Source organism: Phocoena sinus, chromosome 10, assembly GCF_008692025.1.
Source record: "Phocoena sinus isolate mPhoSin1 chromosome 10, mPhoSin1.pri, whole genome shotgun sequence".
In the NCBI taxonomy this organism is placed as follows: Eukaryota; Metazoa; Chordata; class Mammalia; order Artiodactyla; family Phocoenidae; genus Phocoena; species Phocoena sinus.
The window spans coordinates 52,802,735-52,829,509 of NC_045772.1; the positions used below are offsets into that span (position 1 = coordinate 52,802,735).

Below are 26,775 nucleotides of genomic sequence, written 5' to 3' on the forward strand. Positions count from 1 at the left end.
CCCATAATCATGTCTCCTTCACTTATAAATTGAGTAAGTTTTCCTTTCCCCACTGATTTATGATGCCACCTTTACTATCTAAGGAATTCTTATATTACTTGAGTATGTTTACAGTCTTTATAATCCTCTTTCACTGTCTGTGGGTTTTGGTGCTAGTACTGCACTTTTTTGATTACTTACATCTACTCATTCACTAAGGACCACCACATTCTCTTCCAGGAAGCCTCCCTGATTCTCCCAAAGAGATACCATTGCTGCCTCCTTTTTCACCTTTATAACGTATAAAATTTCACCTTTACATATAAAATTTCACAGTTAACAAAGTTGATATTACCCAATTATATTCTTGAGAGCAAGCAACAGGTATGCTATATATTCATTAAAATCAAATTATGGGATTTGCATTAAAAGGTAACGATGGCAGAACCGATCTTGTTTGACAAAAAAATGAAAACAGGCAATTCCCTCATTTGTCTAACAAAAATCATTGTGCCATCCATGATGAAAAAATTATAAAGGTGAATGAAACCTAGATTGTGCTTTAGGGAATTCACTTAGTAGGGGAAAGACAGATGAAAATATACGTGTTTAAATACACTATGACTAAAGTGTATAAAATAAAAATAACAAAGAGAAAGGTTAAAAACTAAGCGAGCAGTGGGGTAGTGTTTCAAGCAGTGGACATACCTATGAGCTGGGTTTATGGTGTTTCTTAAATGTTTGAGGATTTGTAATTCATCTGAATGACAAAGTACATCAATTCAGATTCTTAAGCAGAAGTTGCATTAACGTAGCCTTCATTCTGAGAACTTTTTAAGGAAGCCTAATATAGTGTGGGTAGTACGGCCAAGCCTAGGAGCAGCTCTGGTCGGAAGCCCTTTCGTTAGCACGAACCCGAGATGACTAGAACCTGACAGAGGCGTGAATTAACTCACCGCGGGTGAAAATCAGACATGGGGGTGAGAGATAAACCTTTACCCACCTGAGGCTTCTACTCTATAAACCACTTACTGGAGTTGGTTTAAAAGCAATGAGGACTACAGACTCCCTGTTGTGAGAGCCAGCACAGTTCCAAGCCCAAGGCTCACCTCGCCGCGCGCCTCAGGCCCCAGCCGAGCCCCGGCCAGATGTTAGGACAAGAACTACTGACGTCACGGAAACGTGACGTCACCAGCACTGACGCAGTCTAACAGGGAGGGGCCTCTCAGCTCACCTCAGAACGCCGTCAGCTCCACGGAGCAGCGAGCGGGCCGCCTCGCGCTCTGCCCTGAGGGTCCGAATAGTCAGAGCTGCGGGAACCGAAGCGCCGGAGTCGCTCAGGAGCTAAGGAGCGGCCATCCCTCTCCCGCCTTGACCCTTAACCGCGTCCTCTCTAAGGCCCAGGCGCGGTCCAGGCGGCCGCGCGCTCACGAGCCCGCCGCTTGCGGCGGTCACGCGCACGCACGCTCGTGCGCCCGTTCCCTGAGAACCCGGAAGTGCGAGGGAGAGGCGAGCCACGTGGGTGGAGCTGGAGCGCAGCTCGCATGGGGGAGTCTATCCCGCTGGCAGCCCCGGTCCCGGTGGAACAGGCGGTGCTGGAGACGTTCTTCTCTCACCTGGGTATCTTCTCTTACGACAAGGCCAAGGACAATGTGGAGAAGGAACGAGAGGCCAACAAGAGCGCGGGGGGCAGCTGGCTGTCGCTGCTGGCGGCCTTGGCCCACCTGGCCGCGGCAGAGAAGGTCTATCACAGCCTCACCTACCTGGGGCAGAAACTAGGTACCTCCGCCCCGCCCCCCGTGCCCCTTGAGGAAGGAAAGGGAGTATATTCCCCCATCGGCAATGGCTTGGGTTCCCTGTCTCTGTCACTCTTAGCCGCAGGCTCAATTCCGCACTCCCAGGTCTCCTCCCACCGATCCCGTCCTTCCCTCGGCTTCCACAAACCCCGCCCACCGGCCTCCGCGGCAGATAGATTGGCCGTCCGGGTGGATGTTGTTTGCAGGGCTGTGCTTCAAACCGATGGCAGTATCCATTTTGCTTATGCATGGATTGGTGCCATAAATGAGAAGTTAAACTCTGTGTCCTCGCTCTCTAACCAGTGACACTGCGGCGAGAGGAGCAAAACTTGGCAATACAACCTAGTTAGAATTCATGAACACTATTGTCTGGCTTCTTAAGGCCCCAGAGAGTTACAGATGGTGTCCTACCCCCTCTTCGTAGACCCACAATAAATATCTAACGAATGAAGAGAAAAATGAATGCTGGACAGGAAAGGCAAGAAATATGCCTAACACTAACAAGAGGGGCCTTACAGGGAAAATGGTAAACACTCTTATCATCCCATGATAAATCTTGCCCCTGAAGATAAGATGCAGGAGCTGATTAAGCTGATTTTCACTAGTAGAAACAATTAGTATGAGTAAATCAGAAGGAAATAATATATGTGAAAGCCAAGGGCTATACATACGAAGTATTACTACTTATAATTACCAATATTATGAATCCCAGAGCTTTTAGAGTTGTTTTAGTACTTTGGCGTATTTTAGACCCTTTAATATCAGAGGCACAGGGTCTGGTATGAATGAAGGACACATAACAGTATAAAATAGAAGTGTACAATTGAGTGCAGATTCCAGTTTGAGTTTCTCCCCCCCAGTTTCCTCGTATTGCCTGAAGGTGACCATGTACATCTTGCTTTCAGTAAACACTCAAGGGGCAGGGCTTTCTGAGATCTTAACTGTGCTTTAGCTTTTCAAACAATAACTTGTTATTTAGTGTGTTGACTTACTGGCAACAACTAGTCAGATAGTTTCACCTTGTGTAATTTTTCCTCCTTTTCTTACAGTGGCACTTCTCAGAGATTTACAATTGCTCTTGCAGTGTTATAATTCCCCTTTCTACAGATTGGCAAATTGTGTGCATGCAGTTGTGCGGGTAGGTGACAGAGCCTATACCAGAATACCTACCTTTGAACTGTCAGATTGTGTTTGTGTCCAAATGATTTATAAAAATTGTAGATGTAGTATAATTTACAGTTATATATTAAATAATTTACATATTATTATGTATATATGGAAATGGGGAGGATTCTGGCTGTAAAATTGAAGGTGGGTAATTTTCTTGCAGTTTTAGTGTTTTTAGATTCCCCCGCCCCATGAAGAATGGTGATTGATCCCAGTGCCGTGTTTCTTATGTTTTTTTCTTTTAGTTCACCTATGAGGATTTGATAACCTGTGGCCTCACTCCCCAGAAAAATATCTATGTAATACAATTTTGCACGTAATCTGAAAGGGTTCACTTGGATTTCCTAAAGCCTATGTATAGACCTCAGTTAAGAAATCAACTCTAGTTTAAGTTGTATGTGCCTGGTTTTAGGTGCCTGGCTGTGCCTAAGAACATGCACAAGCCCATCACTGTCTCTGACTTGAGTTCTCTGAAGTGGCTCTTATTATGTAAAGGGATTAGTTCTGCACAGACCCCAGCTTGCATGGGTGAGCCTGAGGGCTGTGCTTTGAAATTGATCCACGGAGCAATTTACACTGTGAAACATGCTCAGGCGCTGTTTAGGCTCCCAGCTGATCTGTCACTTCGGTGTAAATGTTCTGAAAATGGCATGTTTAATGCCACATAGCTTACTCTCGTGTACAGTAAATGTAGGTTCCAGATGTAAATTTTTAGCTTTGCAATTACCTTACCGTTTTTTGATACTGGAATGTTTGTGATATCAACGTGCTTACAATATGACTTCATGATTATTGAGTTGACTCTCCGTTTTCTTAAAAACTTGGGAAAATTTTTGTGTTGCTACTTAAAACAGTCCCATGTTCGTCAACTACTTTGCTATTTAGAACATTTATATGGTTTTCTTTAAAAAGCAAAACAAAAAGTTTATGTGTATTTTTTAAACATGTAGAAAGCACGTTTTTAAAAAGTGAGTCTTTTTGACTTCACTTTTGTGACTGGTGTTTATTGGAGACCTTGGCAGTGAATCCTGATTATAGATGCAAGTGTGGGACTTTAGATAAAGAACAGACCTGACAGGGAGCCTTCTGTTCCTGTCTTGGCTCAGCTGAAAAACTTTGGGGTCAACCCTTATCTTGGAGCCCTCTGTTTACTTTGAGGGGAGAATATATCTATTTGGGGAAAGATCAGTGATTAAAGTATGCTGACTCAATACCTGCAGAGGACTTTAGAAGGTCATACTTTTCTCCGCTTTGTTTCATTGCTGGAGAGTTTCCTCAACATCTGGTGGCTGGAAGATACCATGGTAGAAAATGACTTAACTTGAGAACTGATGTTTAAAGAGTATCATTAGCAAGAAGTTGTGAAATAAAATATTCAATTAGAAGTGCAAAACTTTAATATACTCATTGCTTGAAATTTCATGATGTGAGATAGACTGTTGAAATCTTGAAAAACAATGAGCATTCATAAAACGAGACTTCCATGGAAACAATTCAAAATAATCATATTTTGTAAATTCAAAAAGCTGAGACAAGAAGTCTGGTGTTTCTGATTCCTTATTTCCCAGCATGAAGGAAGGCCACTCCCCACTGGATATTCCTAACCAGGGTAGTCACCAAGTAGGCTTGTGCTCCTGAGAGCTTTGAGAAGAGAGACATGTTTAAAACAAATGCGTTGGTGGTCTCTCCCTTCCTTAAAGTGTCAGGTAACTTGGTTTCACATAGTAGTAATGGATGTTTATTGATAAGCTTTAAAAGGTATTCTTTATATTTATACGGTGTTTCCACACCCTCAGGTAAGGGTAATCTAATGAAGGAAGGTATCCATTTTTCACCCAGAGTTAAAATTTTCACCAAGTTCACTTTGTTTAACAGCAGAAGTGAGTACACAATTAAGGTCACCTAGCTATCTATCAAATAGCTAGCTATTCTTTTTACAGTACTTGAAGCTCCCAATTTACCACAGAGTTGCAGAAGCCAAACTCTGTAGTATTGAGAGCTTCTTTTATCAGTTATAAATGGAAGGGGAAGGAATTAGCAGTATTGATTACGTGCTTTGCTCCAGGTGTGTTACATACCAAATGTTATTTCACTGTGTCTTTTTAGTTTCATGTTAAAACAACAACTAAGGCTCAAAGTGGCTAAGGTTAAGTCCCGTGCACATCACACAGCTTGTAAATTTGGAAGCTGGGATTTGGAACCAAGTCTTTCAGACTTCCAGAGCTTTTAAATTTTACTTGGTACTCTTGCTACCTTCGTAACCTAAGAGATTTTGTCTTAGACCTGGGCACAGAGGTCCATTTATTTCATAGCAACACCTTACAAAATCTGCAAAGCTAGACTTAATATGGGTGGAGAGGAAAGGCAAACCTTCCAGGATACAGTCCTGTATGGGATGTTGGTGTCAGGGTCAATCCACCTTCACCATATGGCCTTTGCTGCTATTAGTAGGAGAAATGATGTGAATACTAGTCAGTCTGGGCAGTATATTGGAGAAAACACTTTTTCAGTATCAGTAGTTTGCCTGTGAAATCAGTAGTAGTAGGGTGACCAACCCTATAGGTTTGCCCGGAGTTGAGGCGGTTTTCAGGACATGGGACTAAGGGTTTCCTGAGAAGCTAGACTTTCAGTACTAAAACCTGGAAAGTCATGGGTAAACTGGGACAAGGTGGTTGCCATAGTGGTAAGGGATATAAGATTCATTTCTTGAAATACAAACTGGGCAATGAATTGTGAAATGTTTCATTCATTAAGAGGACATTTTACAAATGCCTTGATAAGTAATTTATACTCCTAATTGGTATGTTTAGAACAGTAACTCATTCATTAAAGCATTCTATGAATATCAACAGAAAATTTAAAATATTATTCATCTCTGAGAGTTTTATATATTCCTGAGATTTACTGTTTTAAACCTGCCCTGTTGCTTTTTGTTCTCCTAATGTTTTACCTCTGACCTTTGGTGGGGTACAGAATTGCTTAAGAAAACATCTATGAAACTGGCCCCATAATTATTAGAAGCATAGTTGATCATGTATTAATACAGAAGTAAAGAAATAATGTCTATGCCATCTGAACCTTTTTGGTTGTTGAAAAGAATGTATGTGGCCTTACTTGTTGGCTGATTTTCTTTGGAACTCCTGAGTTACAACATGAGTTACAGCAGCAGTTATTTATAATTGCTTCCTACTGGTTTTTTTTTTTTCTCTATTTTCTTTTCTTTCTTTCTTTATTTTTGGCTGCTTTGGGTCTTCATTGCTGCGCATGGGCTTTCTCTAGTTGCGGCGAGCTGGGGCTATTCTTCGATGCGGTGTGCGGGCTTCTCATTGCAGTGGCTTCTCTTGTTGCGGAGTACGGGCTCTAGGCGCGTGGGCTTCAGTAGTTGTGGCCTGCGGGCTCTAGAGCACAGGCTCAGTAGCTGTGGCACACGGGCTTAGTTGGTCCACGGCATGTGGGATCTTCCTGGACCAGGGATCAAACCCATGTTCCCTGCGTTAGCAGGCGTATTCTTAACCACTGCGCAACCAGAGAAGTCCCACTTCCTATTCTTAATAATTCACAATATGGTACTTATTATGACAAAAACTGTACTGTCAACCTTGTTAAGAGCACTAACAGTCCCTTTGTTCCCCTGGGATCCCAGTAGTCCGTGTTTTCCATTTTCTCATACAGCTTGAAAGGAAAACGCAACTCCAAAGCAGAAATAAAATTTTCTGATTTACCAGGAATAACAACAGTGTTTCGTAATTGGGTGTTCTCTTTTGTTTTAAATATCTTTATGTGGAAGGAGGACTTTTAGATCCAGGTTGATGTCACTTGCAAGGTTAATCATCCTCTGAATTAGATCTGAATCCTCATTGAAGTGGGCTGGGGGAATATTGGTGCATGAATAAGGAAATTTTTTATTTGAATTTTATTTGTTTTTTTATATAGCAGGTTCTTATTAGTTATCCATTTTATACATATAGTGTATATATGTCAATCCCAATCTCCCAATTCATCACACCACCACCCGACACTTTCCTCCCTTGGTGTCCATACGTTTGTTCTCTACATCTGTGACTCAATTTCTGCCCTGCAAACCGGTTCATCTGTACCATTTTTCTAGGTTCCACATATATGCGTTAATATACAATATTTGTTTTTCTCTTTCTGACTTACTTCACTCTGTATGACAGTCTCTAGATCCATCCACATCTCTACAAATGACCCAATTTTGTTCCTTTTTATGGCTGAGTAATATTCCATCGTATATATGTACCACATCTTCTTTATCCATTCATCTGTCGATGGGCATTTAGGTTGCTTCCATGTCCTGGCTATTGTAAGTAGTGCTGTAATGAACATTGGGGTGCATGTATGTTTTTGAATTATGGTTTTCTCTGGGTATATGCCCAGTAGTGGGATTGCTGGGTCATATGGTAATTCTATTTTCAATTTTTTAAGGAACCTCCATACTGTTCTCCATAGTGGCTGTATCAGTTTACATTCCCACCAGCAGTGCAAGAGGGTTCCCTTTTCTCCACACCCTCTCCAGCATTTGTTGTTTGTAGATTTTCTGATGATGCCCATTCTAACTGGTGCGAGGTGATACCTCACTGTAGTTTTGATTTGCATTTCTCTAATAATTAGTGATGCTGAGCAGCTTTTCATGTGCTTCTTGCCCATCTGTATGTCTTCTTTGGAGAAATGTCTATTTAGGTCTTCTGCCCATTTTTGGATTGGGTTGTTTGTTTTTTTCATATTGAGCTGCGTGAGCTGTTTATATATTTTGGAGATTAATCCTTTGTCCATTGATTCATTTGCAAATATTTTCTCCCATTCTGAGGGTTGTCTTTTCATCTTGTTTGTAGTTTCCTTTGCTGTGCAAAAGCTTTTAAGTTTCATTAGGTCCCATTTATTATTTTTGTTTTTATTTCCATTACTCTAGGAGGTGGATCAAAGCAGATCTTGTTGTGATTTATGTCAAAGAGTGTTCTTCCTATGTTTTCCTCTAAGAGTTTTATAGTGTCCGGTCTTACATTTAGTTCTCAGATCCATTTTGAGTTTATTTTTTATTTATTTATTTATTTTGCGGTATGCGGGCCTCTCACTGCCGTGGCCTCCCCCACTGTAGAGCACAGGTTCCGGACGCGCAGGCTCAGCGGCCATGGCTCACGGGCCCAGCCGCTTTGCGGCATGTGGAATCCTCCCAGACTGGGGCATGAACCCGTGTCCCCTGCATCGGCAGGCATTCCCTCAACCACTGCGCCACCAGGGAAGCCCTGAGTTTATTTTTGTGTATGGTGTTAGGGAGTGTTCTAATTTCATTCTTTTACATGTAGCTGTCCAGTTTTCCCAGCACCACTTATTGAAGAGACTGTCATTTCTCCATTGTGTATCCTTGCCTCCTTTGTCATAGATTAGTTGACCATAGGTGCATGGATTTATCTCTGTGCTTTCTATCCTGTTCCATTGATCTATATTTCTGTTTTTGTGCCAGTACCATATTGGCTTGATTACTGTAGCTTTGTAATATAGTCTGAAGTTAGGGAGTCTGATTCCTCCAGCTCCGTTTTTTTTCCCTCAAGACCGCTTTAGCTATTTGGGGTCTTTTGTGTCTCCATACAAATTTTAAGAATTTTTCTTGTAGTGCTGTAAAAAATGCCATTGGTAAGTTGATAAGGATTGCATTGATCTGTAGATTGCTTTGGGTAGTATAGTCATTTTCACAATATTCTTCCAATCCAAGAACATGGTATATCTCTCCATCTGTTTGTATCATCTTTAATTTCTTTTATCAGTGTCTTATAGTTTTCTGCATACAGGTCTTTTGTCTCCCTAGGTAGGTTTATTCCTAGGTATTTTATTCTTTTTGTTGCAGTGGTAAATGGGAGTGTTTCCTTAATTTCTCTTTCAGATTTTTCACCATTAGTGTATAGGAATGCAAGAGATTTCTGTGCATTAATTTTGTATCCTGCAACTTTACAAAATTCACTGATTAGCTCGAGTAGCTTTCTGGTGGCATCTTTAGAATTCTCTATATATAGTATCATGTCATCTGCAAACAGTGACAGTTTTACTTCTTCTTTTCTGATTTGCATTACTTTTATTTCTTTTTCTTCTCTGAATGCCATGGCCAGGACTTCCAAAGCTATGTTGAATAATAGTGGCAAGAGTGAGCATCCTTGTCTTCTTCCTGATCTTAGAGGAAATGCTTTCAGTTTTTCACCATTGAGAATGATGTTTACTGTGGGTTTGTCATATATGGCCTTTATTATGTTGAGGTAGGTTCCCTCTATGCCCACTTTCTGGAGAGTTTTTATCATAAATCGGTGTTGAATTTGTCAAAAGCTTTTTCTGCATCTATTGAGATGATCATATGGTTTTTATTCTTCACTTTGTTAATATGGTGTATCACATTGATGGATTTGCGTATATTGAAGAATCCTTGCATCCTTGGGATAAATCCCACTTGATCATGGTGTATGATCCTTTTAATGTGTTGTTGGATTCTGTTTGCTAGTATTTTGTTGAGGATTTTTTTTTTTTTTTTTTTTTTTTTTTTTTTTTTTTTTAGCTGTACGCGGGCCTCTCACTGTTGTGGCCTCTCCCGTCGCGGAGCACAGGCTCCGGATGCGCAGGCTCAGCGGCCATGGCTCACGGGCCCAGCCGCTCCGCAGCACGTGGGATCTTCCCGGACCGGGGCACGAACCCGTGTCCCCTGCATCGGCAGGCGGACTCTCAACCACTGCGCCACCAGGGAAGCCCTTGTTGAGGATTTTTACGTCTATATTCATCAGTGATATTGGTCTGTAATTTTCTTTTTTTGTAGTATCTTTGTCTAGTTTTGGTATCAGGGTGATGGTGGCCTCATAGAATGAGTTTGGGAGTGTTTCTTCCTCTGCAATGTTTTGGAAGAGTTTGAGAAGGATGGGTGTTAGCTCTTCTCTAAATGTTTGATAGAATTCACCTGTGAATCCATCTGGTCCTGGACTTTTGTTTGTTGGAAGATTTTTAATCACAGTTTCAATTTCATTTTTAATCACAGTTTCAATTTCATTACTTGTGATTGGTCTGTTCATATTTTCTATTTCTTCCTGGTTCAGTCTTGGAAGGTTATACCTTTCTAAGAATTTGTCCATTTCTTCCAGGTTGTCCATTTTATTGGCATAGAGTTTCTTGTAGTAGTCTCTTAGGATGCTTTGTATTTCTGCAGTGTCTGTTGTAACTTCTCCATTTTCATTTCTAATTTTATTGATTTGAGTCCTCTCCCTCTTTTTCTTGATGAGTCTGGCTAATGGTTTATCAATTTTATTTATCTTCTTAAAGAACCAGCTTTTAGCTTTATTGATCTTTGATATTGTTTTCTTTGTTTCTATTTCATTTATTCCTGCTCCGATCTTTATGATTTCTTTCCTTCTACCAACTTTGGGTTTTGTTTGTTCTTCTTTGTCCAGTTCCTTTAGGTGTAAGGTTAGATTGTTTATTTCAGATGTTTGTTGTTTCTTGAGGTAGGATTGTATTGCTATAAACTTCCCTCTTAGAACTGCTTTTGCTGCATCCCATAGGTTTTGGATTGTCATGTTTTCATTGTCATTTGTCCCTAGGTATTTTTTCATTTCATCTTTGATTTCTTCAGTGATCTCTTTGTTATTCAGTAACATATCATTTAGCTTCCATGTGTTTGTGTTTTTTACGTTTTTTTCCCTGTAATTGATTTCTAATCTCATAGCGTTGTGGTCAGAAAAGATGCTTGATATGATTTCAATTTTCTTAAATTTACTGAGGCTTGATTTGTGACCCAAGATGTGCTCTATCCTGGAGCATGTTCTGTGCGCACTTGAGAAGAAGGTGTAGTCTGCTATATTTGGATGGAATGTCCTTTAAATATCAATTAAGTCTATTTGGTCTATTGTGTCATTTACAGCTTGTGTTTCCTTATTAATTTTCTGTTTGGATGATCTGTCCGTTGGTGTAAGTGAGGTGTTAAAGTCCACCACTATTATTGTGTTACTGTCCATTTCCTCTTTTATAGCTGTTAGCAGTTGCCATATGTATTGAGGTGCTCCTATGTTGGATGCATATATATTTATAATTGTTATATCTTCTTGTTGCATTGATCCCTTGATCATTATGTAGTGTCCTTCCTTGCCTCTTGTAACATTCTTTATTTTAAAGTCTATTTTATCTGATATGAGTATTGCTACTCCAGCTTTCTTTTGATTTCCATTTGCATGGAATATTTTTTTCCATCCCCTCACTTTCAGTCTGTATGTATCCCTAGGTGTGAAGTGGGTCTCTTGTAGACAGCATATATATGGGTCTTGTTTTTGTATCCATTCAGCAAGCCTGTGTCTGTTGGTTGGACAGGCTCCAACCAAATGGCTAATCCATTCATGTTTAAGGTAATTGTTGATATGTATGTTCCTATGACCATTTTCTTAATTGTTTTGGGTTTGTTTTTGTAGGTCCTTTTCTTCTCTTGTGTTTCCTACTTAGAGAAGTTCTTTTAGCATTTGTTGTAGAGCTGGTTTGGTGGTACTGAATTCTCTTAGCTTTTGCTTGTCTGTAAAGCTTTTGATATCTGCATCAAATCTGAATGAGATCCTTGCTGGGTAGAGTAATCTTGGTTGTAGGTTCTTCCCTTTCATCACTTTTAAGTATATCAGGCCACTCCCTTCTGGCTTGTAGAGTTTCTGCTAGAAATCAGCTGTTAACCTTATGGGAGTTCACTTGTGTGTTATTTGTCATTTTCCCCTTGCTGCTTTCAGTAATTTTTCTTTGTCTTTAACTTTTGCCAATTTGATTACTCTGTGTCTTGGTGTGTGTCTCCTTGGGTTTATCCTGTATGGGACTCCCTGCCCTTCCCGGACTTGGGTGGCTATTTCCTTTCCCATATTAGGGAAGTTTTCGGCTATAATCTCTTCAAATATTTTCTCGGGTTGTTTCTTTCTCTCTCGTCCTTCTGGGACCCCTATAATACAAATGTTGTTACACTTAATGTTGTCCCAGAGGTCTCTTAGGCTGTCTTCATTTCTTTTCATTCTTTTGTCTTTAGTCTGTTCCATAGCAGTGAATTCCACCATTCTGTCTTCCAGGTCACTTATCCGTTCTTCTGCCTCAGTTATTCTGCTATTGATTCCTTCTAGTGTATTTTTCATTTCAGTTATTGTATTGTTCATCTCTGTTTGTTTGTTCTTTAATTCCTCTAGGTCTTTGTTAAACATTTCTTGCATCTTCTCGATCTTTGCCTCCATTCTTTTCCAAGGTCCTGGATCATCTTCACTATCATTATTCTGAATTCTTTTTTTCTGGAAGGTTGCCTATCTGTACTTCATTTAGTTGTTTTTCTAGGGTTTTATCTTGTTCCTTCATCTGGTACATGGCCCTCTGCCTTTTCATCTTGTCTGTCTTTTCTGTGAATGTGGTTTTTGATCCACAGGCTGCAGGATTGTAGTTCTTGTAGTCGTTATTCTGCTGTCTGCCCTCTGGTGGATGAGGCTCTCTGGGAGGGACTGGTGGTGGGTAGAGCTGGCTGTTGCTCTGGTGGGTAGAACTCAGTAAAACTTTAATCCGCTTGTCTGCTGATGGGTGGGGTTGGGTTCCCTCCCTGTTTGTTGTTTGGCCTGAGGCGACCCAACACTGGAGCCTATCCGGGCTCTTTGGTGGGGCTAATGGCGGACTCTGGGAGTGCTCACCCCAAGGAGTACTTACCAGAACTTCTGCTGCCAGTGTCCTTGTCCCTGCGGTGAGCCACAGCCACCCCCCACCTCTGCAGGAGACCCTCCGACACTAGCAGGTAGGTCTGGTTCAGTCTCCTATGGGGTCACTGCTCCTTCCCCTTGGGTCCTGATACACACACTACTTTGTGTGTGCCCTCCAAGAGTGGGGTCTCTGTTTCGCCCAGTCTTCTGTCAAAGTTCTGCAATCAAATCCCATTAGCCTTCAATGTCTGATACTCTGGGAATTCCTCCTCCTGTTGCTGGAACCCCCAGGTTGGGAATCCTGACATGGGGCTCAGAACCTTCACTCCAGTGGATGGACTTCTGTGGTATAATTGTTCTCAAATTTGTGAGTGACCCACCCAGTAGTTATGGGATTTGATTTTATTGTGATTGCGCCCCTCCTACCGTCTCACTGTGGTTTCTCCCTTGTCTTTGGATGTGGGGTATCTTTTTTGGTGAGTTCCAGTGTCTTCCTGTCAATGATTGTTCAGCAGTTAATTGTGATTCTGGTGCTCTCACAAGAGGGAGTGAGAGCATATCCTTCTAGTCCACCATCTTGAACCAATCTCCTGGGTAAGGAAATTATACACAGGTCCACCACTACACTGAGTTGTACCAGCGTTAATTTACAGTGAAATTATGAATCACAAGATATTTAAATCCAAATCATAGAAGTCAGAGAACATGGTAGATGAAAGCTCATTGAGTTCAGCAGTTTAGATTCTTTCCTTTTGGATGCTGAGAGTTGTTTTGTACTTGCAGTTTCTCTACCTTACCTATCATGTGCTTATGTCATTTGTCTACCAGGGGGCCAGTCTTTCTTCAGCAGGAAGGACTCCATCCGCACCATCTACACTTCCCTGCATAATGAGCTAAAGAAGGTGGTGACTGGCCGTGGTGCCCTAGGGGGGACCGCACCTCACGTGGAAGAGCTCCTTTCCCACCTGTCCGAGCAGCTCTGCTTCTTTGTTCAGGCTCGGATGGAGATCGCAGACTTCTATGAGAAGATGTACACCCTCAGCACACAGAAGTTCATCAATGCTGAAGAGCTCGTTGGCCTTTTAGACACCATCCTCAAGAAATACAGCTCCAGGTCAGTGTAGGGGAGGAGGGAGGGAGGAGTGTGGCAGCCTCACAATCCCACACAGAGTCTCAGTCTTCCCCACACCCATGCGGAAATCTGTGATGGAATAACTGTGAAGGAGAAATAGTTGTATTACATTTTATACACATTAATTAATCAACAGGTATGCATTAGACATCTTCTTTGGGCTTAGTTAACAGCATACTGGATGGATGCTTCTCTGAGCAGTAGCAAAAGGTCGAGAATGAAGTAATCCTTAAAAGTTGTATTGTAACTGGTTTTTCTGCTTATGAAAGAATTCACACAACAACAAGAGAATTGTATATCACATAGTGTGACTTTTTAATAAACCACTATTCAAATAAATGTCCCTTTCAAAGTCATCATCTTGGTGAGTTATCCACTTGATTCTTCTGATGGAGCCATTACTTAACATGTGTAGGGAACTCCTTTAGGATTGCTTTCAGCACCTGTTGCATAGTTTTGATTTTGTCTTAAACTTCTTTGGTGCAGGCAGGCATCTGTGCTTTAGAGCAGGGCATGTTTTTTTGGTAGTCAAAAAGATATTTGTAGCCAGTTTAATTTTTTTTAAAAAGATGTTGATCAACTGGAAAAAATTTTTTGAAGGAAATTGCTGCTTATAAAGTGAGACTCGTTATAATGCATTGCTCACTGCCTGGCCCAAAAAGCAGTTCCAAAAGAATTTGAGTAGTGTTGTGAACATCATTGACTGTGAATGACTCAGTTTTATTTTTGGGTCCTTGGAGCCTGGCTTAGAGCCTTGCACATAGTAGGTGCTCAGTAATTTTATGACGAATTAAATGGAAAGTGATGCTAATCATTAGAGAAACACAAATCAAAACTGCAGTGAGGTAGGTATCACCTCACACCTGTCAGAATGGCCATCATCAAAAAATCTACAAACAATAAATGCTGGAGAGGGTGTGGAGAAAAGGGAACCCTCTTGCACTGTTGGTGGGAATGTAGATTGATACAGCCACTGTGGAGAACAGTATGGAGGTTCCTTAAAAAACTAAAAGTAGAACTACCATATGACCCAGCAATCCCACTATTGGGCATATACCCTGAGAAAACCATAATTCAAAAAGAGTCATGTACCACAATGTTCATTGCAGCTCTATTTACAATAGCCAGGACATGGAAGCAACCTAAGTGTCCATCGACAGATGAATGGATAAAGAAGATGTGGCACATATATACAATGGAATATTACTCAGCCATAAAAAGAAGTGAAATTGAGTTATTTGTAGTGAGGTGGATGGACCTAGAGTCTGTCTTACAAAGTGAAGTAACTCAGAAAGAGAAAAACAAATACTGTATGCTAACACGTGTATATGGAATCTAAAAAAAAAAGAAAAATAAAAAGGTCATGAAGAACCTAAAGGCAGGATGGGAATAAAGATGCAGACCTACTAGAGGATGGACTTGAGGACACAGGGAGGGGGAAGGGTAAGCTGGGATGAAGTGAAAGAGTGACATGGACATATATACACTACCAAATGTAAAATAGATAGCTTGTGGGAAGCAGCCACATAGCACAGGGAGATCAGCTTGGTGCTTTGTGGCCACCTAGAGGGGTGGGATAGGGAGGGTGGGAGGGAGATGCAAGAGGGAAGAGATATGGGGATGTGTATATATGTATAGTTGATTCACTTTGTTATAAAGCAGAAACTAACACACCATTGTAAGGCAATTATACTGCAATAAAGATGTTAAAAACAAAAAAACCCAAAAAGAGTCATGTACCACAATGTTCATTGCAGCACTATTTACAATAGCCAGGACATAGAAGCAACCTAAGTGTCCATCGACAGATGAATGGATAAAGAAGATGTGGCACATATATACAATGGAGTATAACTCAGCCATAAAAAGAAACGAAATTGAGTTATTTGTAGTGAGGTGGATGGGCCTAGAGTCTGTCATACAGAGTGAAGTAAGTCAGAAAGAGAAAAACAAATACCGTATGCTAACACATATATATGGAATCTAAAAAAACAAATGGTTCTGATGAACCTAGGGGCAGGACAGGAATAATGACACAGATGTAGAGAATGGACTCAAGGACACAGGGAGGAGGAAGGGTAAGCTGGGACAAAGTGAGAGAGTAACATTGACATGTATACACTACCAAACGTAAAATAGATGGCTAGTGGGAAGCAGAAGCATAGCACAGGGAGATCAGCTCGGTGCTTTGTGACCACCTAGAGGGGTGGGATAGGGAGGGTGGGAGAGAGACACAAGAGGGAGGAGATATGGGGACAAATGTATATGTATAGCTGATTCACTTTGTTATACAGCAGAAACTAACACAACATTGTAAAGCAATTATACTCCAATAAAGATGTTTTAAAAAATTAAAATAAATAAATAAATGGAAAGTGATGACTTTGAAGGATGCCACTCCTTTGGATGTATGAGTTCAGATATGTTTGCTTAAAAAAGAAAGGCAGATATATTCATTTATATTCCCAAATTAAGCCTAATACTCATCTGATTAATGGACTGGGGGAAGTAGGCTAAGAGAGATTAAAAGAGACTTCACAGAGGAGGTAGAATCTGAGAAGACTTTTAAGGGCAGGTAGGATTTTGAAAGAAAAGGCAGGTAGAAAGCATAGGCTCTTCCATATCTGTGACTCCACATCCAGAGATTCAAAGTATTGAATATATTACCTACTAAAATATGTTACCTCCTAAAATATATTACATACATTTTGTAATATATTTTACATGTGTATATAAGTGGACCTGTGCAGTTCAAACCCATGTATGTCATTCAGGGGTCAGCTGTATTCTAAATTTTTATTTATTTTTAGTAGGTAATATATTAACATGGCTCAAAATTTATGAAGTACAAAAAAATGCAGTAGTGAAAAGTCTACCTTCTGCCCCTGTCCTCAGCTACTTAATTTCTTTCCTAGGAGTCAACGAATGTTAACAAGTTCTCTCATTCTCAAGAGATAGTTTATGCATATAAATACACACATTTCCTTTTTTTAAACAAATTTTACATGTTTACAGATTTTTTTTATCTTTGGAAATTTTCTTTTATTTCTCCCTCAAATCTGATTACTATATGTTTTCTTTTAATAAAATCATTTTTTTTAAACCAAAAACTACAGTACAATTGGAGCTGTGATTCTCAAGAGGAAGAGATCTTATGTGGTGATTCCCAAATGCTAACGTGAAAGTGTTTTGCTGAACCATTTTGGGAGCTTAAGAAAAATACCGTTACCTGAGCCCTTCTTCTTTCCCAAGAGAGTAACATTCAGTGATTTGGGGTTGGGTGCCTAGAAACCTGTCTGTTTTAAAAGTTCCCTGTGATACTGATACATAAGTCTGCAAGAAAAATTGGATAAATAAGGAAAAGATGCCAACATTAGGATATACTGGTTATTGAACCTTACCAATGTGTGTGCAAGTGCCTGTGTGTATGTTGTGTCATAGTAATGAATGGTTATTACTATATAATTGTTTTTATTTTATTAGATATGTGACCTGTCATCTTTGAACCTTCTTTGAAACATCCCACTTCTCAGAGGCCTGGGAATTTCTTCCATTGCAGTAGCAAAAGCCCAGGTTTCATTCTTGAAGATCTTAGGGCAGTACTTGGCAGTACCCCTTATCCTGCTGAGTGGATACTGATGGAGCTGGCTGTAAATCACATATGGTCAATAGGTGTTTTCAGCTATTGTCTCCATCCTCCACCAATGCTACCTTTGTCTACTTAACAGGGAATTAATGATCACAGACACATCCTAGCCTAAAAATTATCTACAGTAGAGGCTTTGGGTTAATTTGAACAACATAAATTCTTTAGTTTAGAATTTCTGAAAAGTTGAAATTCTGTATACTATATTCATTTTCTTTGGGAAGTGAAATTATTTTAGATATAAATTAACATGATTTGCCCTTTGCTTTCAGAGATGAAGGGGAGTCATATTTTGTTTTTCTCCTCTGGAAGCCAGGTGTGCTCAGAGTAGAATGGTGTTAAAGGTTTCCTCTTTTGGCAAACTTACTACATTATTAAGCAAATGTAAATTGGTTAAGAATCACAGTCATTTGTGATGCTGCATTTCAAATTGAATAATTAACATTAATCATTTGAGTTTTCATTGTGTGCCCTTTAGAAGAAAAAACATGGATTAACTCATGCAGGGTCAGGGTGTCTACTATTCCTTGAATACTTTTGAGGAGAAGTAGAACTTGGGTTTTTATTTCCAAGGAATTATCAGTGGAACATTTTGTGATTCAGTAGAATTTGTTTTGAATTTATTTACCTGTTTTGTACAGTGGACATAAAAGAAAATTCTGGCTTATCTTTCTATTTCATGGTTAAAACAAAACTCAAAGATAGATTATAAATGCAATTTAATATATACTCTCCTAAATCAAGAACATTTAATTGAAGTATAGTTGATACACAGTATTATATAAGTTTCAGGTGTACCGTATAGTGATTCACAATTTTTAAATGTTATACTCCATTTATAGTTTTTATGAAATATTGGCTGTATTCCCTGTGTTGTATCATATATCCTTTTTTTTTTTTTTTTTTGGCCATGCCATGCAGCACGCAGGATCCTACCTAGTTCCTTGACCAGGGATCAAACCCATGCCCCCTGCAGTAGAAGCACAGAGTCTTAACCACTGGACTGCCAGGGAAGTCCCATATATCCTTGTAGCTTATTTTAAATATAATAGTTTGTACCTCTTAATCCTCTCCCCCTATATTGCCCCTCCCCCTTCCCTCTCCCCACTGGAAACCACTAGCTTTACAACATGATTTTTAAGAAATAATTTTTTTAAAGAGGTCAGCAATTATTCATTCTAGACAGCTTTTAAAAATCTATCTGGTGTGGCAATAATATTCTATTAAATGATTTTTATTCTTTAATCATAATTTTATAGCTAGGATTTAAAGAGCATTTTTTAAAAAACTGAGTTACATAAATTTCTGTTTGCATTTTAGGACGCACATTTTTTTTGATCTGAATGCTTCAAATGACAGAATTCTCACCAAGGGCAGAACAGTGATTTATTTAGTCTCTATGCCCTTTTTCCTTCAAAAAAAAAGATTCATGATGATAAGACTGTTAATGAAACAGTTAGTTGCATGTGTGTAGTTCAACAAGGTTAACTGTTGCCCACTGAAAATTTCATAAGCAAAACCAGCAATAGTACGATTTCTGCAGGACGCGTTCTACTCTAGGTATTTGACTCGCCTAGATCTTAACAGTGGAGACTCAAGGGTTTCTGTGATCTTGCCCCAGCCCAACTTTTCAAATTACCTAAGGCCCATCAAATGCCTTAAATTGCACTCAAAACTCCTAGTAAAAAGGAAGCAGCTTCAAAGAGAAAACTTTGAGGATTTTAAGCAGAAGCCAAAAAAAACAGTCCATAATGTAATGTATTCCCCATAAGGAAATTTGCCATTTCCTACCTTGGGTCCTGTTACTTAGTTTGCTTAGAATGTCCTCCAATTTGTAGGGGAGGAAAAAATATCTTTTTCCTTTACTCTTCTAAGTATCTCAGCTGAGGGCCCTTTAACAAAAGACAGATTAACAAGAGAAAAGCATACAAATGTATTTTAATATAGGTTTTATGTTGCATGGAGCCTTCTAAGGAAATGAAGACCCAAAGAAGTTGTTAAACCTGTGTTTTTATGCTAGATGTGATGAAGAGTGAGAGTTGTGGAAAAATGTGCTAGGATGAAAAAAGGTATGAGCTAAGTGTACTAAACTGGGGGAAACAGCAAGGCCCGTTCAGATTTCTCTCTGTGACCTTATGTCTTTGGAGATAAGGATGCTCCTTTCCTCAGGGTACAGGGAGGGAACCTCTTACATGAGGGTTTTATGATCTGCTTCAGGAGAGGGTCAGAAAGTCCTTCCTGCATATGTCATTTCTCAATGTTACCTGCATATGTCATTTGTCAAATTCATTCAGCTTAAAATAGTCAATATACCAAGATGCCATATTTTGGGGTAGAGTGTTCTGAACCTCGTCAAGTTCTATCATGTGTCAATTAGCTGTTGCCACAATTATTTTGTATAACAGACTACCCCCAAAATCACACTTTCGGGCTTGCAGGTCAATTGGGAGTTGTCTGACGTAGGCTGGGCTTAACTGGGTAGCTCTGCTGAACACTGTTGGTCTCATTGGGCTTGGCTTATTGCTGTGAGTTTTGGGCTTGGTCAGCTACACGTGTGTTCGTTCTGAGCCCAAGGTTAGAGGGGAAGCAGCTACCCAGTGATGACGCCCAAGTGCCAAAGAACAAGCCCAGTCAAGCTCATTTCAAGCCTTTGCTCGCATCAGATCTGTTAACATCCCTTTGGCCAAAGCAAGTCACATAGCCCGATCCATGGTCCAGGGGTGGGAAAGGACGCTCTACCTCTGGTGGGAGAGGCCGCAGAATCACACAGCAAAGGGTGTGGAATCAGGGGTGGTTAAGAACTGGGGCCAGAAATTTAAGCTCTCATCTTCACGTGGCTAAATCCTACCTGTTCTTTAAGCTTTATGACTCAGTTGAAATCCTGTCTCCTTTATGACCTGCACAATCTTTCAACCAAAAGGAATTGCTCCTCTTTCTAAACTGTTAGTTGATTTGTACCCCTCGTAAGAGATGTATTACTTCCTGCTTATAGCCATTATAAATACCTCCTTCTACCAGGGGAGGTCCTGTAGGGCAAACCTTTGTCTAATTCATCTTTATATCTTCAATGTAATTATATCTAAAAACTAGTAAAGTGATTGTTTTAAATGAGATTATGGATTTTTAAAATGTGGTGAAATATACATAACATTTACTTCTTTAACCATTTTTAAGTGTAAGTTTTTGTGTGTTTCTTGGGGTTTTTTTGATCTTTTTAAATTTTATTGTTCTGTTGTAATAAAACATACATAATATAAAATTTATCACCTTAACCATTTTAAGTGTGCAGTTGAGTGGCATTAAGTACATTTACAATGTTGTGCAACCATCACCACCATCCATTTCCAGAATTTTTCTTTAATCATCCAAACAGAAACTCTGTACCCATTCAGCAATAACGGCCTATTCTCCCTTCAGCCTCTGGTAACCTCCATTCTAATTTCTGTCCCTGTGAAACTGCCTCTTCAGTGTCTCTCATACAAGTGGAATCATGTGACATCAGTCTTCTTGTGTCAGGCTGATTTCACTTAGCATAATGTTTCCAAGGTTCATCCATGTTGTAGCATGCATCAGTACTTTGTGTTTTTTGTTAATGGCTGCATAACGTTTTGTTGCTTAAGTGTACAGTTTTGTGACATTCATATATTCACATTGTACTACACTTTTATTTTTAATTGGTCTTCTGACTTCTCACATGCATGGGACCTGCATACTTCTTTTGGAAGGAACTCCTTGATGGGGATTTGTGAAGGAGGGAGTGCGTGCTGGAGCTCCCTTCCTCTCTCTCTCTTTTTCTGTCTTTCTTTTTGGCTTTTTTTGGAGCAGATGTTCTCTGCAAATAGTTGTCAATTTATTCTGTATTCAGGCTCTTTCAAGCTGTATGTTTTTGGATTACAATTTAACAGATCCCACTACGGTGTGAGATGTGAATAGGTATGAGGCACAGAGTGGGAATGGGAGAATGATACAACATAATGCTAATCTCAGAGTCTTGGCAGAATAACATTAGCATGAATTTTTAGCTCTTCTTACGGATGAAAGTAGCTTCGGCATTCACATTCATCCTAATAAATGTTGAACATTTAAACACTTTTCCGTATATGTATACGGAAGAGCTTGTGCAGAATTCTTTCTAAAGGTTTGTACAGAGAAGAGAATTCATATTCTTTCAAGAGAACATTGGATATAAATGATGATTTCCAGCTGGAAGCAGAAACATCACTTTGAGTATTGTTATTTGTGGTAGAATGAAACCATTTTCCTCTTATTAACAGTCTTACTATGTTCATAGCTCCTTGGCAGATTTTCGTGATATCCATGATTGTAGAATCTGGTGATACTTAAGGCTCATTAAGTGTCAAGTTGCCTAAAGGCTAAGGTGGTAGGAGCATTTCTCAGAATGCAAAGATTCTGAGACATGCTATAGTGTGTGTGTGTGTGTGTGTGTGTGTGTGTGTGTGTGTGTGTGTGTGAGAGAGAGAGAGATAGGCTTTCTTTTTCTTTTTTTACAAATTTATTTATTTTGGGCTATGCTGGGTCCTTGCCACTGCGCGGGCCTTCTCCAGCTGTGACGAGTGGGGCGCCACTCCTCGCTGCGGTGCGTGGGCCTCCCATTGTGGCGCCTCCCCCCACCGCGGAGCAGGGGCTCCAGGCTCACGGGCCTCAGTAGTTGTGGCTCTCGGGCTCCAGGGCGCAGGCTCATTAGCTGTGGCGCACGGGCTCAGCGGCTCCGCGGCATGTGGGATCCTCCCAAACCAGGGCTTGAACCCATGTCCCCCGCATTGGCAGGCGGACCCCCCAACCACTGTGCCACCAGGGAAGTCCCGTGTTAGGCTTTCTTTTTTTTTTTTGTGGGATTTTATTTTTATTTATTTTTTATTATTTTTTTTTTTTTTTTGCGGTAGGCGGGCCTCTCACTGTTGTGACCTCTCCCGTTGCGGGGCACAGGCTCCGGACGCGCAGGCTCAGCAGCCATGGCTCACGGGCCCAGACGCTCCGCGGCATGTGGGATCTTCCCAGACCGGGGCACGAACCTGCGTCCCCTACATCGGCAGGCGGACTCTCAGCCACTGCACCACCAGGGAAGCCCATCGTGTTAGGCTTTCTTAACGTTTACTTCAAAGCATGTAATGTTTGAAGAGTCCAAATTAGTTAATTAATTGAGTACATGAGCTAGAGGATTTGAGATCTGGTTTATCTTTCTGATTCTTTGAGTGTATTATTAGACTACACCTCCCACCCATGTTTTAGCTTCCGTATCTTGAAGGATGTTGATTGTAAAATACCAGTAATAGAAAAAAAACAATGTGTTATTGTTATGTGACTAGCTACATCCTATTTATCACATGATAATCAGTTTCTATCATATAATATCCAACCTAGTTTGGGCTCTCTTAATCATAATCCCATTTGTTTAAATAGATTTTTTAAAAATCTAGATATACTTGTGATGATTTTTTTTTCCTAATTGTTTAATTGATAACCAGGATTTTCCTCTTCAACCAGGGCCAAAACAGATGTGTAAGAATCTTCTGTCTCATTGACAGTGAAGCAATTAAATTACATGGGCTCAGGCCTGTAAATCATCTCCCATGGTGCCTGGGGCATATGATATGCTTGGGAAATGCTAGATCTTGCCCACACCTTCAAAATGGGATCACTTGCTAAGATAATTCCTGAAACCTCTGCAGATGCTTTGGAACTTGAGGAAGAGTGTAAGGGCTTCATGTAGGCTCCTTGAGAAGGAGGTGCATCAGGCCAGGCAGACACTGAAACTCCCTGGGCATTTCTCAGAAGAAAAAGATGAGCAAGAAAGTTCTAGGTGGTCCATACAGAAAGGACTCTCCTCATCCAGTCCTTTGCCACACTTGATATTAGCCAAAAGGCTGAGAAGCGATAACCATTCCATCTCATTGTTACAGAACTTCATTTAGGTCATAAACAACAGAAACTAGGATTCAAATCTTCACATAGTTACCACATTTACCGAGTTTCTACTACGTGCTGCGTGTTTGAGAGATGGAGTGAAGGAAGAACGCAGCTTTTACTTCCCCTCAGAAGGGGCTCAAAGCAAGGGTGACCCTGTGTCCCAGTTTGTCTGATAAGTTATACGATTAAGCTACAAAGGGGAAGACAGGTATTAAGAAACTAGAGGATATAATTAGAGGGCCTGACCTAGTCTGGGGGAGGACAAAGAAGACATTTTGAAGGAAGTGACTCTGAAGAGGAGACCTGAAGTAGAAGTGTTGATGGAAAAGGCTCAGGCTGTCACTGGCCTCAGGGTCTTTGCACGTGCCCGTTATCCCCTCTGCCGGGGAGAGAGGACCTTCCCACGGCCTGTCCCCTTCCCCCTCAATTTACTAGACAAGTGAAGTAAAAACTGTTTTACAAACAGCAGGTAGCAGTCCATGAGTCATAAAATTAAGTTAGTGAGCAGTAATCTAATTAAAATATATATATTGGGCTTCCCTGGTGGCGCAGTGGTTGAGAGTCCGCCTGCCGATGCAGGGGACACGCGTTCGTGCCCCAGTCCGGGAAGATCCCACATGCCGCGGAGCAGCTGGGCCCGTGAGCCATGGCCGCTGAGCCTGCGGGTCTGGAGCCTGTGCTCTGCCAACGGGAGAGGCCGCAACAGTGAGGCCCGCGTACCACAAAATAAATAAATAAATAAATAAATATATATATATGTAGTTAAATATCAAGAGTACATTGTGCATAGTAAGGGTAAATGTGAAATTTTAAAACCTTTTATCTATCGATGTATATGCGCTTCATCACAATATAAAGTATTTCTTACTGTAAATCATGGTCAAAATTTTTAAAAAACATTTTGTCTAGAACAAATAGAAATGAAATTATGCTATTACCCTAACCTTCTCTGGTATACCATCGCATTTCTAGTTATTTAATGTACGGAGCAAGTGAGAAGAATGAGAATGTAGCTCAAGCTGAGGAGGGACCAGGTGTTTCGAGGCCTCGTAAGCCTTTTTAAGGACTTTAGATTCTATCCTGAGGTAAATGGAAAGTGGTTGAAGTATAAGATTTTTTAAATTTAGCCACGATTTTGTTTTTAACTGTGATTAAATATGAAGGGAATTTGAGGACTAGAAGTGAGTAAGGGCTTTCTGATAAATGTTCTATTCCTTTATTTTTTTATTTTTTGGCTGTTCTGTTGCTGTGTGCGGGCTTTCTTTAGTTGGGGTCAGCCAGGGCTACTCTTTGTTGTGGGGTGTGGGCTTCTCACTGCGGTGGCTTCTCTTGTTGTGGAGCACGGGCTGTAAGCACGTGGGCTTCAGTAGTTGTGGCACGCAGGCTCAGTAGTTCTGACTCTTGGGCTCTAGAGCGCAGGCTTAGTAGTTGTGGTGCACGGGCTTAGTTGCTCCGCGGCATGTGGGATCTTCCCAGACCAGGGCTCGAACCTGTGTCCCCTGCATTGGCAGGTGGATTCTAAACTACTGTGCCACCAGGGAAGCCCTATTCCTTTAATAAACATTTATGGATTGTATACTGTTTCAGTTGGTTTATAGTCTCTACTCTCATCTGCAAAATAGGTTTCATAATACCTTTTGGAGTTACTGTGAACATTAAATAAGTTGATATGTGTTATGTACACATTTAAGAGATGTTTTAGTGACCTTTTATTTGCCTCTTTAGGACCACACCCTGAAAATAGGTTGCCTTGTTTTGTCATACAATTCCCAGAATAAATAAAATAAGTTAAGAAAGACCTATAGTGGGAATTCTCTGGTGGTCCAGTGGCTAAGACTCGGTGCTTTCACTGCCGTGGGCCCGGGTTTGAACACTGGTCAGGGAACTAAGATCCCACGAGCCGTGAGGCGTGGTCAAAAACAAACAAACAAAACAAAACAAAAAACCTTGGTGTTTTTTGTAAGCTGTAAGAAAGACTTACAGCTAATTCAGTTTCTCTGTATTTGAACAGAAGGTAGTGGCTATTCTCTCTCTTTTTTTTTTTTTTAATGTCAGGCTATTTCCACAGGAGACTATGGTGCTGACATAATTCTGATATGACGAAGTTATAGCAGAATGACCTTTTAAATAAATCAACATGGAATCTTTCCATCTTTCCTTCCCCCGCCCCCAAACATAGTATTAGTCTGACCACACTGTGTTTTTTTGAGGATAGAAAGTGTCACTGTGGGGTCACATTTCCACTCATTTCTGTTAATTCCCCTTCCCCCTTTAGATTTCACCACCCCATCCTCAGTCCTCTGGAAAGCAGTTTCCAGCTGGAGGTCGACGTACTGAGTCATCTCCTGAAGGCCCAGGCTCAGGTATCCGAGTGGAAGTTCCTCCCGTCTCTGGTTAACTTACACAGCGCTCACACCAAGCTGCAGACTTGGGGCCAGATCTTTGAAAAGCAACGGGAGACCAAGAAACATCTGTTTGGAGGGCAGTCCCAGAAGGCCATTCAGCCCCCACACCTTTTCCTTTGGCTGCTGAAACTCAAAAACATGCTTCTTGCCAAATTTAGCTTCTACTTTCACGAGGCACTGAGCCGACAAACGACTGCTTCAGAAATGAAAACGCTGACTGCAAAAGCCAACCCAGACCTCTTTGGAAAGATTTCCAGCTTCATCAGGAAATACGACGCTGCCAACGTGTCCTTAATCTTTGACAACCAGGGTTCCGAGAGCTTTCAGGGTCATGGCTACCACCACCCCCATTCCTACAGAGAGGCCCCAAAGGGCGTGGATCAGTATCCAGCCGTGGTATCTCTGCCCAGCGACAGGCCTGTCCTGCACTGGCCCAATGTCATCATGATCATGACAGACCGCACGTCTGACCTGAACAGCTTGGAGAAAGTGGTCCACTTCTATGACGACAAAGTTCAGAGCACCTACTTCCTTACCCGCCCAGAACCCCACTTTACCATTGTTGTCATTTTCGAGTCAAAGAAATCTGAAAGAGACTCCCACTTTATTTCCTTCCTTAGTGAGATCTCACTTGCCCTTAAGAACCCCAAGGTTTTTGCTAGTCTGAAACCTGGATCCAAAGGTTAGCAGGTGATTTGTGTGAAAGGCTTTCAAGACTGGAAATTGTGTTCTTAATTGCTCTAACGATCTACAGTGGTCTGTGATTAGAGTTTCCATCCACCTGTGCGTCTTTCAGATCTAAATTAAAGACACATTCTCCCTAATTGTGTTGCACCCTTTATAAGCAGTTAAGGCCAGCTCAGTTACATATCCAAAGAGTAAGCTAGGTGAACGTGGCTGCCGGTCTCCGTGGTACAGCAAGGTACTTTCGGCGTTTTCTCCTTTTTTCCTGTATTTCATGTAGATTAATATTTATTGGCCTTTGATTTTTCTTTCCAGATGTTTTATATTATTCTAAACGTTGTGTTCCAGTGCA

General features: G+C 40.8%; 2 protein-coding genes across 5 annotated transcripts in view; one reads left to right on the forward strand and one right to left on the reverse strand.

The window, feature by feature from the left end:
* The window catches only part of XPOT (exportin for tRNA), a 134,611-nt gene extending 132,753 nt beyond the window's left edge, over positions 1–1,858 (reverse strand). Inside the window, exon 1 of one of the 4 annotated variants that reach the window (XM_032644707.1) lies at positions 1,214–1,858. The gene's annotated coding sequence lies outside the window, so the exon portion shown is untranslated. The remainder of the gene's footprint in view (positions 1–1,213) is intronic. The other 3 variants (XM_032644712.1, XM_032644711.1, XM_032644701.1) reach the window with 3 other exon arrangements.
* Positions 1,470–26,563, forward strand: C10H12orf66 (chromosome 10 C12orf66 homolog). The gene is made up of 3 exons (XM_032644715.1): positions 1,470–1,758; positions 13,457–13,742; positions 25,610–26,563. The coding sequence occupies exons 1-3, from the start codon at positions 1,524–1,526 to the stop codon at positions 26,424–26,426; spliced, it is 1,338 nt and encodes a 445-aa protein (XP_032500606.1). The 5' UTR covers positions 1,470–1,523; the 3' UTR covers positions 26,427–26,563.
* The last annotated feature ends 212 nt before the right edge of the window (positions 26,564–26,775 follow it).